This window comes from Xyrauchen texanus, chromosome 47 (genome assembly GCF_025860055.1).
Source record: "Xyrauchen texanus isolate HMW12.3.18 chromosome 47, RBS_HiC_50CHRs, whole genome shotgun sequence".
Lineage (NCBI taxonomy): Eukaryota > Metazoa > Chordata > Actinopteri > Cypriniformes > Catostomidae > Xyrauchen > Xyrauchen texanus.
The window spans coordinates 18,308,512-18,328,315 of NC_068322.1; the positions used below are offsets into that span (position 1 = coordinate 18,308,512).

The 19,804-nt window shown below is 38.8% G+C and overlaps 2 protein-coding genes and 1 long non-coding RNA gene across 4 annotated transcripts in view; 2 read left to right on the top strand and 1 right to left on the bottom strand.

The window, feature by feature from the left end:
• Window positions 1–7,238, bottom strand: part of golgb1 (golgin B1) — a 27,869-nt gene extending 20,631 nt beyond the window's left edge. Inside the window, exons 1-3 of one of the 2 annotated variants that reach the window (XM_052120512.1) lie at window positions 7,164–7,238; window positions 359–446; window positions 87–257 (exon numbers count right to left, since the gene is read on the bottom strand). In XM_052120512.1, coding sequence (XP_051976472.1) covers window positions 87–257; window positions 359–439 — 252 coding nt within the window. In that variant the 5' untranslated portion in view covers window positions 440–446; window positions 7,164–7,238. Of the gene's footprint in view, window positions 1–86; window positions 258–358; window positions 1,966–7,163 lie in introns of those variants that run through there. The other variant, XM_052120513.1, reaches the window with a different exon arrangement.
• On the top strand, window positions 6,839–10,986 carry LOC127638789 (uncharacterized). The gene is made up of 2 exons (XR_007969902.1): window positions 6,839–6,947; window positions 7,221–10,986. It is a non-coding gene; the product is annotated as an uncharacterized LOC127638789 (long non-coding RNA).
• A 413-nt stretch (window positions 10,987–11,399) lies between these two features.
• Window positions 11,400–19,692, top strand: LOC127638693 (guanylyl cyclase-activating protein 1-like). Its single transcript, XM_052120327.1, has 4 exons — window positions 11,400–11,753; window positions 14,739–14,888; window positions 14,971–15,064; window positions 16,532–19,692. The coding sequence occupies exons 1-4, from the start codon at window positions 11,556–11,558 to the stop codon at window positions 16,657–16,659; spliced, it is 570 nt and encodes a 189-aa protein (XP_051976287.1). The 5' UTR covers window positions 11,400–11,555; the 3' UTR covers window positions 16,660–19,692.
• The last annotated feature ends 112 nt before the right edge of the window (window positions 19,693–19,804 follow it).

A 19,804-nucleotide genomic window follows, 5' to 3' on the forward strand; every position in this document is an offset into this window, starting at 1 on the left:
TTCAGACAAACTTAAGCATTTACAAGACAAAGTATTGTTGCCATCTGAAAGGTGCATGTAAACAAATTGATATTTCATGTGCTCACCTTAAGCTGTCTCTTAGTGCTGGCTAGCTGGATGTCCTTATCTCGAATCAACTCCTTCAGTTGAACAACCAGCTGCTCTGTCTGTGCCAGTCTCTCCACAGCCTCTTCTGAGGGTCCCGGACCCTCCAGGGATGCTTCTGCATCAGGCTGGGGTTGAGGGACCAGACCATCCTGCTCCAAAACCATTTAAACATTTAAAATATAGGCAGGGTTCTCTAGATTGTTAATCTATAGTAATCTCCTTCACACCACATTATATTTTGTCTACACACCTGGGAGTCTCCATCGGAACGTTCCTCGCCGGAGAGCTCGTGAAGGACAGAGGTCACCCCCTGGGTCAGCCGGCTAAACATAGCTGACCTACATGCAGAGATACAGTATGCAATGAAAATATGTGAGTGGTGGTGGCGTAGTGGCTAAAGCACAGGGCTGTTAATCAGAAGGTCGCAGGTTCTAACCCCACGGACACCACCATTGTGTCCTTGAGTAAGGCACTTAACTCCAGGTTGCTCCGGGGGGGATTGTCCCTGTAATAAGTGCACTGTAATAAAAACTGTGCTTTGGATAAAAGCGTCTGCCAAATGCATAAATGTAAATATGCTTTACTCTAAATGTTTGGACATGTTTAGGCGTAAAACATGCGTTTTCAGTGATCAGACCACATGTGGTCAGCTGTGACCACTTCTGTTCAGATTTTGAGGAGAGGGTCTCTGATTTCATGAGGACATACAGCAATCACGGTCATTGTGTTACTGCATGATTATACACCGCATAAATGCCATTAAAAAAAAAAAAAGAAAGTGCAAATAAAACTTACAAGCTGTTTCTCCCAGATGCAGCTGAAATTTGATTAGATTACCTGTATTAAAGGAGATTCAGATGTGTGTTTCAGCTTTGTCTCTGCATGTTGATATAAGACAGACTGAATAAGATCTGTGAAGTTCTCATGCTTGTGTATGTATCCACAATTTGTCTGATCAGATGGTTATTTCCTTTTAAAGACAGTCAAAACCAGTAAAGTTTAAAGGATAGTTCACTCAAAAATTAAGATTCTTACATCATTTACTCAACCTCATGCCATCCCAGATGTGTATAACTTTCTTTCTTCTGCAGCACACAAATGAAGATTTTAGAAGAATATTTCAGCTCTGTAGGTCCATACAATGCAAGTGAATGGTGCCAAAATTTTGACACTCCAAAAATCACAGTAAGGCAGCATAAAGGTAATCCAAATGACTCCAGTGTTTAAATCCATATCTTTTGAAGAGATACTATAGGTGTTTGTGAGAAATACAGCAATATTTAAATACATTTTTGCTTGAAATTCTTCAGCCTGCCCAGCAGGGGGCATATCCATGTAGAATGTGAATCACCAAAACACAAGAAGTATGTGAACCTGAAAGTTAAATGGATTATTTTTATGGTGACTTTTTTGAAATTTTGCCTTTTATGGACCAAAAGAGCTGTGAAATTCTTCTAAAAATATTAATTTGTGTTCTGCTGAAGAAAGAAAGTCCTACAAATCTGGGATGCATGATGGTGAGTAGTCGATGTGATAATTTTCATTTTTGAGTGAACTATTCCTTTAAATGGGACCTATTATGCAAAATTCACTTTTATATGGTGTCTGGACATAAATGTGTGTTGGCAGTGTGTGTACACAATCACCCAATAATGCAAAAAATCCACCCAGTCCTTTTTTTTAAATCTCCATTAATCATAAGCACTGTCTCAGAACAAGCCGTTCACAGATTCTGTACTAAGTGACGTCAAGTACGTCGATCCCCACGGCCACCACCATTGTGTCCTTGAGCAAGGCACTTAACTCCAGGTTGCTCCAGGTGGATTGTCCCTGTAATAAGTGCACTGTAAGTCGCTTTGGATAAAAGCGTCTGCCAAATGCATAAATGTAAATAAATGTATCAAATATCCATTTGGAAACTTCCTGGTTCATTCTCAAAGTTGTTACTTCTGAGTCTCTCCCTGTCTGACTCTGGTTCAAACAAACTGACTGAGTTTTTGACTACTTCCGTATGTGGTTTTTGTGATATGATCACAAAAAAATGTGGACTCCGTTTAAACCTGTATTTTAAGCTGACCATATGATTGAATCACCAAAAACCCATCTTAATAACAGGTGTAAACTGTTGGATGGAACGGAGGGGTAGAACAATTAGAGGGATTTGTAGCGTTAGCCAAATAGGAAAATTTTTACAAAAGATTAATTAATATATTATTATAGATTTCAAACAACCTTTTGTTATAGATGTTTACATTTTGGAGCAGAACACGGTGCAGAAGCACACTAACAAAAAGTACCATGCTATCTGATAACAATATCATCTAGTGTAAGGGCATTATAAATTATGACACTGAATTAGCAGCTTAATATTAAACCTTCAATATAAAGAGAATAGTTTTAGGCAACATTACTCCTTTATTTTACATTATATTCCTTTTTTTTAATAATGAAATGCTTATGATTGGACATGCACTGATAACATAAGATCATGGCATGTAAAAATATTATAAAACAATATATGCATGTATAACGTCTCCGCTTACATTTGTATCCTCGGTTCCCTGAGATGAAGGGAACGAGACCTTGCTGAACGCTTTGAGGAAGGGAGTCCCATCACGCCGCGCTACTTAACGTAATACCCTTGGATGCACCAGGGTATAAAACACTATGAAAAAATATGTATATAAGGTCATAGGCCCGTCGGGTTGTTTATCTCTTTAGTGTGTATGAAAATGAATAACCACACATGGTGACAACCAGACGGGAAGTTAATCTTAGTCTGAGGATGTGTATGAGTCATATAATACACACAGTATAATTTAACTCCTTCGTACCAGAGGTAGAGAGGGAGGTTTTATTATTTTTATTGGAAGTGCTTGTGACTTCTAGTGAGAGTAAATTGAGTAGCGGCCTACACAGGCCTGTATTAATCCTGTATTAAAATATAACTGGTAGCCCGCGCTCGATAAGGGGTTCGGGCTCACCCGCCACTGGAATATTAAGTTCTCTAGACAGAGAAGATAAAACCTCGCAAATGTGTTTTGCAAAGACCATCCTGCTGCAAAGCATATATCCTATAGTTGAATGCGCTCACAACAATAGGGCACCTCATGCCCTGTGATTCATAAGTGAGGGCGATCACATCAACGATTCAGTGAGATAGCCTTTGTTTGGAGATGAACATGCCTTTTGTGCGTACTCCATAACACACAATGTGCTGATCTGACAGTCTAAACTGGCAAGTGCGCTCCACGCACGTGTGCAATGCACGCACAAGGCATAATAAATGCGCTAAATGCTCCTCATCCGAATTAGATGGTGGAGGAGAGAAAGCTTATAGGTGCACTATCTGAGCCATAAATGGTGTGGAAAGCACCTTAGGCACCTAGCCTTTTCTGGGTTTGATGTTGACAGCGCATGTATATCGCCCGTTTGACTGAGGCCAGAGCCAACAGAGGAGACAGTCGTTTAAGAGAGCACACGTAACTCAAAGGATTCCAAAGGTTCGAACGGGGGGCTCATGAGCACCCTCAGCACCAGATTTAAGTCCCATGTTGGAACTATAGCAGGGCAAGGGGGGTTTCAAGCACCTCGCTCCCCAAAGGAACTTTATGATTAGATTGTGTCTGTCTATAGAGGAGCCAGCCTCTGCGGCATAAAATGGTTAATGGCAAATAGGTTGAATTCTGCTTTGCTGAACAGTTCCCGAATCCTCGTAAGCATTTGAGGATGAATTCTCCATTCCCCTGCCATCGGTCCCTGACATGACAGCATGTCCGCTCCACAGTTCATATGGCCTGGGACATATGTCGCACACGGGAGAGGAGATGGCATGCGCTCCACACGAGGAGGCGTTGCGCCAGGCTCAACACTGGTAGCGAACGAGTGCCACTCTAACGATTTATGTACGCTACCACTGACATATTGTCTGAACGAATAAGAACATGATGATTCACTATGTCGGAATGGAAAGCTTTCATTGCTAAGAAGACGGCTAGCATTTACAAGCAGTTGATGTGCCATGCTCGTTTTGCACCTGTCCAAGAGCCGAAAGCCAGGTGTCCATCGCACAGTGAGTTGGATGATTCCAAAGTCACCACTTTCCTTCTGAAAACCTGACCCAGCATCACACCCTGCTGATAAAGGTTTGGAGCTGTCCATGGTGCTAGAGCAGCCAGGCAGCGGCCAGTCACGATGACACACATGAGCCCCTGATGCCAGGCGTGATTCGGTACATGGTGTTTGAGCCAGCACTTGAGAGGTCTCATGTGTAAAAGACCTAACAGTATGACGGTGGATGCTGCTGCCATAAAACAGAGCATTTTCTGAAAAGGCTTCAGTGGAAATGTTTTTCCCAGTTTGAACTGAGACAGAAACTGGTGAATGGTCTGGACGCGCTCGCTCTTAAGGTGCACACGCATGCTCATGGAGTTGAGTTGAACCCCCCAAAAGGAGATTTGTTGGCTGGGGGAAAGTGTCCATTTCACCCAGTTGACATTGATCCCCAGGCTGTTCAAACGGTGAAGTATAATGTACCAAACGCTCGAATAGCAGAGCCTCTGATCGGGCCAGTAATAGCACATTAATAGCTAATTTACAGGCACGTCCCGTGATGGAAACGAACAAAACGCTGTTGAAGTGAGGCGGTCTGCGTGCAAATTGGATCAAATACCTGTGTTAATTTTTAGCAGCCAATCTGACATGCCCGTGAGTGCCCGCATTGCGTTCATATAATGGGATAAATGGGGAAGCAAGGCAAATTCTCAAGAATAGTCTTAGCCAAAGTTAATAAGTACACTAAAGGTATGGTTTATGAGCATGCAAACATAAGAGAGAGAATGGTTTGTATGTGATCATTATGAACAAAACTCTCAAATGTCACAGGTGTAGACTATCTTTCTGTGTTTTGATGAGCAAAGTAACTGCCGTGCAGAGAGAGAATGTCACGGCATCCTCTATGGACCATTCTTCCGATGCTGCGATGGACATGTATCATTATCATCGTCACGCAGAACAAGGGCGACCCTGGAGCAGAGCATCTTGAGACTCATGTCCTCACACTGCAGGCAGTCTGTCCCCATGAGCTGCTTCAGCGTGGATGGCCCAGACAGTGAACGCAGCTCTCATGCTGGTCTGATGGAGCGATGTATCACTCACAGGAACATTTGCAATAAGACGCGTAAACACAAGCAGCACTTTTATGAGTTTTTACGTCACTTGGATGGAATATTACAATACATATATATATTGTAGTAGATGTCTTGCTGAGCGAAGAACCTGATCAGGCTGCGTGGCGGAGAGACTTCTTCAGCGGAACACTAGAGGGGCGGGTGATCCTCGCTGCAGGCGCTGAGAGTTAGGCAAAAAAGGTCCTGATGTGTCTGCAGGTTATCCCATTTGCTGATGGGTTGTCAATGGCAAAGAGAGAATGGGAAGTCCGATTCTTTTCCAAGAACCAGTTCTTTCGGACTGTTTGTTTCAATGAACTGGTTAAAAAAACGATTCACCAGTTAATTTATGTCATCACGTAATGACATCACTATATATAATGCTAATACGCTGGCGTCATATAATACACGCACAAACACATTCAGCTATGTAGGGCATATTGCTGATTATAACATATTACTTAATTAAGATATAATAATAAGGGTTTTTATTGTCACCAGTGTTTCATTCAGTGATCTTACAATACATCCTACATTCAAGTTTTGCACCTAAAGCACCCAATACTTACACTGATATATTTTAACGCATGTTTAAAGCGTAAAAGCATAAAAAGTGATTAAACTTTTTTAGTGAGTCTTTATCAACTCACCCTTTTTTTTTACACAAACCATGATCCAGCTAATCACAACTTCAGATATAATCTGCATGCACAATACTCAATAGTAAAATGTGTTTGCATCTCTCAACTGAAACGTTTCGCCCCCTCATTCTAGTCACTCAGCAGTTCTCAGTATTATGTACAAGAGACGATTCTCAGTTCAGTGTAGCCTACTGGTGACCGGCATTGCTGCGATTGACTCAATGTACTGTTGACTCAAGAGCTGCTGTCCTCGAATCAGTGTACTGTTGACTCGTGAGTAGACTGGATCATCTTCGTACGTTGATAAAACGGTAATACAACCAGTCATAAAAATATTTCCATAATGTTTAATTTGTTACTCTCTGTGACGACTCGTTGTACTGTTGATTCGAGAACTGTTGAGTGACTCATTTGTTTACAAACTGGACATCACTAGAAGAGAGAGCTGATCCATGTGCGTTGTTAAGACGAGGTTTTGAAGGAATACAATCCTGAAGAAATGTTTTGTGAGCGCCCGCTTATATAGGGCAAACGCGTGCCTAAAAGTGCAGGGCTCAAACACAACTGCCAATCATAAGATTGGCGTTATAATACAAAGGCTTCAGCTACGTCGTGAAAAATGAATTCTCCAAAGCGTTCAGCAATGTCTCGTGAACTGAATCGATAGGGAACATAATTTATCATGCATAACCTAGGTCTCTGATGAGCTCAATTGTGGCTCCTATGGCAACGTAATGGGCTTTAAAAATGTCCCCTTACTGATCAAAGGGGGCGTGAACGCATACATGACAATAACACAGCCCTTATTGTTACGCGTATCTCTCTTCTAATAAAAAAAAAACCTTCTGTGGCAGGCCCATAAAGCGAAGATAAACGAACAGAACCGAACAGTACCGAAACACACAAGACTCACGACTGCGGCTGCGTCGCTTTCATTTTGTCTACACAACAGCAAAGATTATTGAGCGACTCATCTTCTCTCTGTTTTATAACCGAGTAATATCTGATCTAATGATCGAGACACATACAGGTATGATTTTATTTCCTATAATGGTTTCCAGACGACATTATTAAAGCACAAGATATGACTGTAATGTGCGCGAGCAGTAAGTGGGCTCGTGCTGATGACTTGTAAACAACTGTAAGGATATTTATATATTTGCGTGTGTTTTTGCATATGCTGGATATGTCAGCGGCTGAAGACATTTACAGGCGACTTGTTAATGTTATTAAGCATGAAACTGACCTGTTTAATCGGCGCAGGGAAGAGCTGCTTGGTTTATTTGTTCAATTTCGTCTCCAGGATTTCAGTGCAGAGCCACATCACCAAACATCCCGGAAACATAAAGGGAGAGCCTTGATTGGACCGCACAAGGGAGCGTCTGCAAATTACAAGTGACACTGTTACACGCACAACTGTACACTAAGGGACTGTCAACAAATATAAAACGTACAATCGTACAAACAAATTTAAACTGGCGTGCTTTCTAGAAAATTTTAATAGAAACCAATTGGAAATAATCTTTTCGGTTGGGAATTTCCTAAGGGTCCAAAACAGGATGGGAGGGCATGATTTAAAGATTAGCATGATTGTTAATTATGGAAAGCAGTTAGGACGCAGTCTACTTCTGTTGGCACACTACATTACAGTGTTTGTGAGCTTTATTTCTCGGTCTGTGAACTGTTTTGCGGAAATAATCAAATGGATGTCACTGTTTGCCAGATACACAGTGGCAGTATTTGATTCCGTTCACAGGAGCCTGGATTGGTGGACCAGAAGACGCAGTAGGGTGGCCATAGATATGGTTTCCAGCAGTGACACTGAGTCAGACTGAATGACATCAAGTTGCTATCAACTCAAAGGAGATTTTCATAGCAAACCAAAATCCATTATGATGAATATAAAAAATTTTTATGGATGGACACAGAGCTATATAGTAGGTTCCAGGAGCAACACTATCCTGCAACATGACATTTTGTACAAAGCACTAAGCTTTTTAGCATTCCTGAAGTAACTGAGCAGATGCAGGGCTGTTTCTAGCTATGAGTGGCATAAGTGGCCGCTTAGGGCCCTGAGCCACCAGGGGGCCCTGCAAAGCAATTTCTTTATATATATATATATATATATATATATATATATATAGATATAGATATAGATGTATAATACTTATACTAAAAGATGGGAGTAAGACTCAGGCAGCTGTTATGCCTAAATTAGACAGTTCTAGGGTGGCCCCTTGTGGCCTGAGAAGGAAGGGAGAATGTAACTGCAAGGGGAGAGTTATAGACGTGACAGGGGCCTCCAAGTAGGATTTCACTTAGTACCCTCATATGCTCAGAAATGGCCCTGAGCAGGTGCTTGCTTTTTTTTAACATTTCAATGGGCTTATCTGAAGCCCTGAAGTTTATTGGTTAACTTTGAACACTTATAACCACTGTTATAACCACGCCCGATGGTCTGAAGACTCATAACCACACTTGTTTTTCAGGTCTAAACCAGTACTGGAAGGAGCCAACAAATGCATACAATTATTCTGTTTTGTTTGGCCTCCCAGTTTACAGTGACACTTTTGCCAACCAAATTCATTTTTAAATTATTCCATATCCACTGAACAAGATTGAACTGCTAAGTACAGTTAAAGAAAGAAGTGAATTGAATGTCTTTTCACTGACCCCATTGGAGATTACTTACACTAAGCAAGTAAATGTTTGTAAAAGGGACCTGTGATCAAAAATATGGCATAATTAGTGTCGGAAGGGAAACTTGGGTAATCTAACAGGTTAATTCTTTTGATGGGATAACCTGGGCTAAATCAGCTTCAACATGTGATAACTATATTAAAAGCACTTCATATTAGGAATGAAAGCTTTGTATTTTGTCTGTATAAGTACTTAACCACTGACTGTAAAAGTGTTTACTTCTGTAATGAAAGGTAATAGAAGTATTTTTAAACTTATTATGATTTTAAATGTATGATTCATATTTTGCACTAAAAATGAACTCTTAATGGAGCAATATGTAACATTGACATCAAGCGTTTAAAATGGGTACCGCAGTCCAGATTCAAAATATTGGGGAGCGCTGTCTCTCCCGCCCCCTCCTCCCCCGATTCGAAGCTCACGTGGGTGGCCAGGTTTAAGACACGCAACAGGAATGAGCAAACTGACAATGGCAAGTGAGGAGCCTTACACTGCAAATTCATCTGCTAATGTATACGCTTGCAATATTTTATTGTTTGCAAATTATAAACCAGCTCATGTGAATTTTTTAAAACTCTGTCAATGTTAGCTAGATGTATTGCTGGCTTCCATGGCTGCATTGCACTGTGTTTGCCCGCTAACTTGTTTAAAAACTGGCAAACCAGGGTGTCGAAATACTATTGGGAAATAGGCAGTGGGCGGGATCACACAGGCCAAAACACAAACAGAAATTCCGGCCCGGAATGGCCATTTTAAAGTAAAATATACTGGCTGTAGCATTGTTTACGGAGAAGCCAGTATGTCAACTTAGCATGTATCCTAAATCTCTGATAACATATGATAATTTTATGTGTTATTATAGTAAATATATTACATATTGCTCCTTTAAATCTCAGTCCAGACAGTTTCAGTAACAGTTTAACTGAATTTCACCTTGAAAAGAGAAATTTTTTGGGAACCTCCAAAATTTGTATATGTGAATATTTGTGGTTTAATGTGAGGTGTCAAATAGTATCTCATACAAAAGCTGAAGATAATGTTTTAGTTCTGTATTTAACCTTTATAAAGGTATATTCTGTGTTCAAAAGTTAAGCTAAATTGATAGCGTTTTTGGCATAATGTTGATTTATGGGGGAAAAAATCGACTGAAGGTGAAAAGGGACAATTTTTAGAGGGTTTTAAAGGCAGAAATTTTATGAAAGCACTTAGTCCTACATTAACTATTCAGTTAAAACATTTGTATTATTTGAAGTGTAAAGTTCATTAAGGGGCAAAACATACTTTATGCAAGTTTGTGAATGCAGACGCATCTTGAAACTTGAGCTCGATTTCATGCGTCATCCCGTTCTGAAATGTGTCAGACCTAGGGACGGATTATGATTTGCATAGGCCCTAGGGCAAATTATCTTCAAGGGACCCCCTCCACCCAAAAGTTGATTCGTTGTTCATGCCCAAAAGGGTTTTCAAGCGGAGGGATCACCAAACTAGATCATGCAGCCTTAAAGCCCAGGTCACCCCTGGGTAGTCAAGGTCCCCCGGGCACTGGCCCCAATGGCCCGGTCGGTAATCCGACCACAAATCATTGCCCAATGCAAGTATGCGTTACATTCTGAACATTGCTGTAAGGACCGCTATAGCGTGTTTAGTGTGAGCAGTCCACTTCTACTGTGTTTTTTTTTCTTCTCTCTTTTAAGTGAATTACTGTCATGGCAGAGCAACAGTTTGAAGAGAATATTGCAGTTATTACAATATTGCAATGTCACTGGCTTTTGAAGGTAAATCTATTGCCCCCTTGAGTACTGACAGTGAGTATTTTAACATTTACAGATTGGCCCCATTCACTTCCACTTTAAGAGCTTCACTGTAACCCAAATTTTTACACTTTTTTTAAAGAAAGAAAAGGAGAGACAAGTCTAAATAAATTTTTGTGGTATCAACATTATTCCACAAATGCTGTCGACTGAGCTTAACTTAGCTTAACAGGTATTGAACCTGGAATATTCATTTTAAATAGCACTATGAAACACACAGTATTTCTTTGATAGAATATGGAAACCGTTTCTTGACCAATGTACTGTAGATACAGTTAGGATGTCTTATTTGACAATCAGATACCAGTTTTTCCTATGAAGGATGTAGAAGCTTCAATGTTCAAACTAAGCCCGATATTTTTGGCACTGTAATATTTGTTTTCAAATTCATTGTTTTGAATCAGTAGCAAAGTATATGTATACTGTACATCATTATTGTAAAGGCTCTGTCATGTATGTTGAAAATATCTGCTGAAGATGTTTTTTTATCTGTTACCATATAGTACTATGACAATGGATCACAAATGTGATATTAAAAATTAACATTTCAGAACAGAATCTGCACTTATGAACTTGCTTCACATTACCTGTTGCATGATAAACACATACACTGGCTACTTGCATTGCATTTATACAAATACTTATGTCTCATTTGATGGTTTATAAATAAATTAAGAAATGGCTTGGGACATACACAGTACCACACATTTATTTATACTGTATCATATTTGTCCTTTCGGCCAACTGCTTTGTCACTAAAACCTATGTGAAATATAAAAATGCTGATTCAGTTGTGGCAGTGCATCTGTTCACAAGATGTCACATGGGAATGTTTGTCAGCATGTCCTCAATCTCACATGCCATGGGCCTCCTTAAGCCCCACACAAGGTTTGAGCTGGATTAGTCGCAGTTAATATCAATAAGGTGGAGTTGCTGGGGCGTGTCTGATTCCAGGCTGGTACAAAAGCCTCCTGGGAGTGCCCACCTCTTGCTTTGGTCCAAGTGTTGTGTTTCTGTGAGAAGCGAAACTTTCGCCTGCACAGCAGACCAATTGGGCTTCTAGAAAGATTGACATAGACTCCAGTCTATAGTTCTCTTCTCCAAAACAGTCTAGACTCAGCTGAGCGATGGGGAATTCTACGGGATGCACTGTGGATGACCTGCAGGCCGTTGAAATGCATCTTTGGTATAAGAAGTTCATGACTGAGTGTCCATCTGGTCAGCTCACATTGTATGAGTTTAAACAGTTCTTTGGCCTCAAAGGTCTTGATCTAGAAGCCAATGCCTACATAGAGCAGATGTTCCGCACCTTTGACATGAACAAGGTGAGTGAACGACGCCTAAAACAAGCCTGGATATTAGAGTCCGAGAGTTTGAAAAAGACAGTCTGAGTGGAGACGGAGTATTTGATCTATCATTTTGTATTAAAACAATAGCTGTAATATGCAGGGTTTCAGGCTTATTGCATTCTGTTACATCAGTCTTGAAACCTTGTTTTCCAAGTTCATGTCAGACTGATTTATCCTGATGATTCCTGCAATCTTTCCTTCAGAGAATTGAGATGTACCAGTTTATGTGGAAAATATAATATAGTCCACAAGTAGTGACAGGGTGATATATACCAGACAGGCTGATTAATCAACTGATATTTGGCTTGGTTGGGCTTATCAACATTGGCCGATACACTGTAAACCCTAATGTTGTCATTACTGAAAACATTATTTGAAATGTCAACTTTTGGGCTCATAACTCAAATATCTATGGTCCTTGAACATATTTATCTTAAAGTAGACTTTAGATTTTAAGTGTTAATAACCCAAACGATTAAGTACAGAAACGAGGCTATGGGGAATATGCAAACTCCCTCATGCAAGAATGATTTAATTGTTTCTTTGGTCAAAGGGAACTTATTGGGGGAATTTAAATAGTTGTTATTAAGAATTGATAGAGGTTTTAGCTCTTTTGTAGTATTATTCATGTTGTTTTGTTGCAAATAGTTTTTGTTTCTTGTGATGACATCATTAGGATGATCTGTGTCCACTTTGGTCAAATTGGATCCTGTTAACACTATACATGTGTACATGTGTCTATGCATTGCAGTGGAGAGTTAAGTTATTTAATGATTGAGTTAGAATCACTTACATTCTTCTTTATTTGAGCTTTCTTATCGTGTGATCTCAATTTGAGTCAATTCAACTAAAATGATTAAGTAGAATCTGAGTTTAGTCTACTTGCATTTAGTTACCTTAACTTAAATAGTCAAGTTCATTCTATATGAGCACCAAGTTTAGTGCACTTAATTACACAAGTTTTGGAGATGCCATTACTCAATTTAATTGAGGGAATGAGTTTACTCAGTAAATTGAGTAAAGTGAACTCGGGTTATTAGAGTTTCCAGTGTAGCTGTGCTTGTCCAATTTACAGAATTGGTCATTCTTCTTTGTGTCAGTTGTAAAATGTACCAACAGCTTTGTTAATGGAAAATGCAATTTTTTCCTGTTTTGAAATATTCTTGGTAAATTACAAGTGAATACTGTGCAATCATTTTAGACAGAGACGAATAGTATAGACAGATAGATTTTGTCGAACACTATCCACAAGTCAACACCCCAAAGTACATTCATTGTCAAATCAGATGAGTAGAGCTTAGATCTTTTCTACTCTGTTGTCTGGCTCAGTATTTATAGTGCTATATTTGGCACCTCCTGTCTGCTTTCATTACAATGATTCATATCAATACAAAGAATAAGGGGCTTATCTATGAGATTAAGATTTTGAGATCGTTAAGTATTATGAAGACTGATCCTCATTTACATGCAGAAACAGCTGCTTTATTTTTTTAAATCAAAACATGTTCTCATAATAAGGTCCCAAAGGGATTGTAATCACAACAACTATCATAAGACCCATGGTACTTCTTGATATTAGTTCTCGTATCTTGATATGAGCGTTTCATACACGAACAGCATGTACCGATATTATTTTAAATACACTCAACTTAATATGGGATCTAATTAAAATGCCATTAACTGCCTGTTAATGTAAATATGCATCACTGACCTAAACTCCACGATTAATGTCTTTTTTTATTATTATTGTTGTATCTGGGTAGTTGAAACATAACGTCTAGTATGAACTTTTGTATTTTAGCTTAACATGTATGTATATGTAGTAGGGAAAGGTATATTTAAGGTGTTCTGCATGGTCACTATTTATTTTGAGGGTTTTTTTTGCCGTTTTTTATCAACATATAATTTTTGCCTTTACAGTTCATTTTTTAGTTGTGACAAATACGTTTTTAAAACTATAAATATTCTGTGCAGTCTTTCAATGAATAAGAAATCATAAAAGCTGAATGCATAACAATGAGAAAAGTATGAGGAAAATGCTCCTTAAAATAGTTATCACACCATCTTCTTCTCAAAATTAATTTTATGTTAACTACCCATCATTAGTTTAATATATTAAAGAATTAAGGCTTGTTTTATGGTTTAGTGAAGCAGGCCTTATTTTTCACTTATTGTGAAAATATTAAATATGATAAACATATCACCTCGGAAAATAGATACGCCTTTCCAAATGACTCTTACTAATGCCAGCAAAAATATTCAACCAGAGAAACATGCATCACCAAATCAACAAGAAGAAACACTGATATTGTCCATGACCTTCACTCTGAGACTGTCCTAGACAGTCAAGATCTGAGTGACACAAACAGAGGTGACACTCAGGAGAGGGTTGACCTGAGGATTACAGTTGTAACATGCCTGTATCTGTCTCTCAGACACAGACCTGGGAAAGTAATCCTCCAGAGGGCAGCCTTACCATCCTAATCATGATCCGTATGGCCTCCATCATCTAAAAATGTGCAGACAGGGCCTCATGAAGAAGCCTTTTGATAATGCATTGTAACAAAAAGAAATGCTAAATGACAGATGATATTTCTGGTCCTGGATGCTGATTGGTCAGCATTCTAGATAACAATATACACAATAATGTACACAATATAGGAACATGTGATGTGAAATACATTAATCTAGCTACTGGTTTTTATCACTGTCCCACCACAATGTCGACAATTAATCTTAGTTTAAATGTCAGGGAATATATCTTCAAGAAGAAGGTTGCTTTAAGGAACCTCAGGAATTTGCTTGATAAAATTGTATGTTTTATGTAGTAAGGATTTTATAAAAGCAATTTGACACTACCTAAAAATGCCCTTTAGCCATGGTCAAACTCACAATATAGCATGCATTATAGCTTCAATAGAGCCGGAGTTTCTTAATTTTTGTATCGTTGTATCTTTTCAGGATGGCTACATAGACTTTTTGGAGTATGTGGCAGCTCTCAGTCTAGTAATGAGAGGCAAGATGGAGCACAAACTGAGGTGGTACTTCAGGCTTTATGATGTGGATGGCAACGGCTGCATAGACAGACACGAGCTCCTAAATATCATCAAGGTAGGAAAGAACACATTTGCAGAACTTCGCTGGTATGATACTCTGTATAACATCTATAAACACACTGTATCTCTTGCATTAGGCCATCCGCGCCATTAATGGCAGCGAGACGCAGGAAATGAGCGCTGAGGAATTCACAAACCAAGTGTTTGATAGGATTGATATCAATGGAGATGGTAAGTGCAATATGATAAAGCCTCAACATTCTGAGTTCGTTGGAATTATCTTACTGACAACTACAAAAGTAGACTATATGATAGTCACTCTGTTTTTTTTTTTAATATGAAGAAAATGCTGCCTATTTTATGGCCATTGGATTTTATGCAATGTGAAATCATTTGAATCACAATTAGTGACATTTTCCCTCAAAGACACAATTACCTTAAAAATATATAATTAGGCTAAAAAAATACAGTATGTCAGGCGCGAGGATTTCTTATTTTAATAAGTAATGCATCCCAAATAAAAATATTATATCCTAAACGTTCAAATATTCCATCTACTCAATTTCCTGCAACAATAATTAAAAAAAAAAAAAGACATAGCTTCGAAGTACATTGTCTATTGTCCACGCATCTTCTCGTCATTCAAATGTCCAGGTCAGTTAACAACTAGAAAATTTGAATCGCAGCAGTATGCAAAATATTTCCGCGTTCGGATGTATTTGAGTGGAAGTAAATAGAGTACGAAGTGTAGTTGACCGTAGCTTTACAGTAATGGCAAAGCGATTTAATTTGCTTAATTGTCAAGAAAATAATGTCACAATGCACATATACACCGATCAGCCACAACATTAAAACCACCTGCCTAATATTGTGTAGGTCCCCCTCCAGCCGCCAAAACTGCGGCAGGAGGGGGGCCTACTGCTTTTTTGTTTTTGGCACTATTCTGAGTAAATCCCAGAAGATCAGAAGTTACAGAACTACTCAAACCAGCCCATCTGTCACCAACAATTATCCATGCATTATCTAATCAGCCAATCATGTGGCAGCAGTGCAGTGCATAAAATCATGCAGATACGGGTCAGGAGCTTCAGTTAATGTTCACATCAACCATCAGAATGGGGGAAAAATGTGATTCAGTGATTTGGACCGTTGCATGATTGTTGCCAGATGGGCTGGTTTGAATATTTCTGTAACTGCTGATCTCCTGGGATTTTCACACACAACAGTCTTTAGTATTTACCCGAATGGTTCCAAAAATCATCCAGTGTGCGGCAGTTCTGCGGATAGAAACACCTCGTTGAAGAGAGAGGTCAACAGAGAATGACCAGACTGGTTTGAAATGACAAAGTCTACTGTAACCGCTCTGTACAATTGTGGTGAGAAGAATATAATCTCAGAATAGCATGATAGGCGCTGTTTTGGCAGCAGGAGGGAGACCTACACAATTTTATGGAGGTGGTTGTAATGTTGTGGCTGATCGGTGTATATATATATATATATATATATATATATACACACACACACAGTACATTATATAAATACATTTTTAAGGTAATTGTCAAAATACAAATATAAAATTTAGCTGTCCTGAAAGTAGGCATTATTTTCTTTATGCAAAAACACAATTTCCTCTTTAAATGTTGAGATGAAATATGACAATTTCTTGTGAGATTCACCCAACATTTTCTTTCTCAACAGGTGAGCTCTCCCTGGAGGAGTTTGTAGCAGGGGCACGCAGTGACGAAGACTTCACGGAGGTGATGATGAAGAGTTTAGACCTCTCGCACATAGTTGCCATGATCCATAACCGGAGACGCAGTGTATAAGAGCCTGTCTACATTCACATGTCTGAATTTCCTGTTCTCTTTTAGAGTCTCACTGCAACAATCAAAAGAGCAACACCCACTTATCAAACTACACCATCTTTATGTTGTGGGTGAATGAGACTTTCTAATAATACAAACACTTTAAAGCACAAGTGGTCATTTTAAACAAACCAAGAGATGTTATTGGTGTGGGATGTTTCACGTCTAATATACTAAATGTTTCCCAAAAACAGCCTTCTCTCAAAGCAGAGATCAGCTTCATGGGAAAAGAGTCCTTCATGGAAAAGAGTCAGCATGATTTAGACAAGTCCATTTGTAGGGTTTTATTATCATTTTAAATTATATTTGGCCAAAAGAGATTAAAACTATGTACCTATATGTCCATAAACATTTTCAGTATCATGACTTTGGGTTAAAATGTATATGAACGTATAAATGTATATGAATGTGTAATATACAGTATATATATATATATATATTAGGTGCTGTGTCTGGTACCCATTTAATTTCACCATTTCAACCATTTTAATAACTTTTTAACTCTGAAGTTCACTTTAATAGCCCTATATGCCAACAGAACCATTTTTAAAAGTACAACAAAAATCCACAGATGAGGTTATTAACTTCATGTATAGTAATTATACAAGAATGAGAGATATTTCTTTTTAAATTAGCTAATTGAACGTATATAAATGTAGCATGTCATACAGCAAGACTTGACATTTCATCACAGCTACCCTAATATAACCTATACAAAGTCAAGAATGTTTTCTTTAAAAGATATGAGCATACTAGATTTAATATTTGACATATTAGTCTCTACAGTGTATGAGTGTGAATGTGGCTTGTTGTACATTTGCATATCTCTTCTACAGTTTCTTTGAAGCCGTAGTCACTTTATGAAGGTGCCTTCTCTTTTAGGACTTCAGTATTTATTTTGGGCTTGTTCATGAACTGCTTATGCTTCCATTTGTACAACTGTAATAAACACTATGCATGAAATAATTAACTGCATTTGCCGAAATTACCCTTTGCCCCTGTGTCCCAAGTCCCCATCTTTGTTTCAAACTACGTCAGTCTGTGAGAATACATGAGTCACATTTTGAAGCCTTTTTAACGATGGTTCTTTAGTTTCTATGGCAACCGGAATCTATTACCACGGAGACCTTCTGAGTCAGACACAGCTTGCACCAGCTGCTTTTCAAAAGCGTTGTTAAGAGGCCGCTATGCTAAAACAACTTAAATTTCAATCAGTCATACTCCAATGAACACAATTGCTTTCTCCTTGTCTTCATTTTGCAATTGTTCTGGGTTTCTTTGTCCACCACTGAGAGGCTGACTGTTATTCGAGGTTGCTTTGCCATTTTGTTTCAACATGATAAGGATGTAATTTCAAAGCCGAGTTGTCCTTTGTGTTAAGTCTACAAGTATACAAATCTTTAATATAGATATATCACTCTATATACAAATTACAGATCTTTAAGTATGGTTGAAGAGAGATGTGTAACATCTGCAATAGTGATATTACCATGTGATTTGCGAGAGATGTGATGTAAGCCATCATCAAGAGCAATGCTGCAAAAAAATGCATCAATATCAAGATCAACAGATAAGACTAAAGCCTATGTATGTAAATTGGATATAAAAAGTCTACACACCCCTATTAAAATGCCAGGTTTTTGTGATGTAAAAGAATGAGACAAATATAAATCATGTCAGAACGTTTGTGAACAATTCAATTGAAAAACAAACTGAAATCTTCATGGGGGGAAAAAAAAAAATCAAAAACCTTACAATAACCTGGTTGCATAAGTGTGCACACCCTCTTATAACTGGGGATGTGGCTGTGTTCAGAATTCAAACTCATTTTAAATAGAAGTCATTACACACCTGCCATCATTTAAAGTGACTCTGATTAATCACAAATAAAGTTCAGCTGTTCTAGTAGGATTTTCCTGACATTTTCTTAGTTGCAACTCAGAGCAAAAGCCATGGTCTGCAGAGAACTTCCAAAGCATCAGAGGGATCTGATTGTTGAAAGATATCAGTCAGGAGAAGGGTACAAAATAATTTCCAAAGCATTAGATATACCATGGAACACAGTGAAGACATCATCAAGTGGAGAAAATATGGAACAACAGAGACATTACCAAGAACTGGACGTCCCTCCAAAATTGATGAAAAGACGAGAAGAAAACTGGTCAGGGAGGCTTCCAAGAGGCCTACAGCAACATTAAAGGAACTGCAGGAATTTCTGGCTAGTACTGGCTGTGTGCTACATTGGACAACAATCTCCCATATTCTTCATATGAATGGGCTATGGGGTAGGGTGGCAAGACAGAAGACTTTTCTTACAAAGAAAAACATCCAAGCTCGGCTGAAGTTTGCAAAAACAAACATCTCATCTCAAGTCTCCCAAAAGCATGTGGGAAAATGTGTTATGGTCTGATGAAACCAAGGTTGAACTTTTTGGCCATAATTCCAAAAGGAATGTTTGGTGCAAAAACAACACTGCACATCACCCAAAGAACACCATACCCATACCCGCATCATGCTTTGGGGCTGTTTTTCTTCAGCTGGAACCGGGGCCTTAGTCAGGATGGAGGGAATTATGAACAGTTCCAAATACCAGGCAATTTTGGCACAAAACCTTCAGGCGTCCGTTAGAAAGCTGAAGATGAATTTCACCTTTCAGCATGACAACGACCCAAAGCACACATCCAAATCCACAAAAGCATGGCTTCACCAGAAGAAGATTAACGTTTTGGAATGGCCCAGCCAGAGCCCAGAGCTGAATCCAATGGAACATCTGTGGGGTGATCTGAAGAGGGCTGTGCAGAGATGTCCTCAAAATCTGACAGATGGAGCGCTTTTGCAAAGAAGAGTGAGCAAATATTGCCACGTCAAGATGTGCCATGCTAATAGACTCCTACCCAAAAAGACTGAGTGCTAAAATCAAAAGGTGCTTCAACAAAGTATTAGTTTAAGGGTGTGCACACTTATGCAACCAGGTTATTGTGAGGGTTTTTTTTCCCCTCCAAGATTTCAGTTTGTTTTTCAATTGAATTGTTCACATTATAGGTCACATTAAATGTGGAAAAAGTTCTGACATTATTTATCTTTGTCTCGTTCTTTTACATCACAA

What these genes read in the sequence shown, in the direction of transcription:
- LOC127638693 (XM_052120327.1), top strand. Translation starts at nt 11,556, where the DNA reads ATGGGGAATTCTACGGGATGCACTGTGGATGACCTGCAGGCCGTTGAA. An exon ending in GCACCTTTGACATGAACAAG is followed by an intron (nt 11,754 to 14,738) that starts GTGAGTGAACGA and finishes GTATCTTTTCAG; the next exon opens with GATGGCTACATAGACTTTTT. An exon ending in GATTGATATCAATGGAGATG is followed by an intron (nt 15,065 to 16,531) that starts GTAAGTGCAATA and finishes CTTTCTCAACAG; the next exon opens with GTGAGCTCTCCCTGGAGGAG.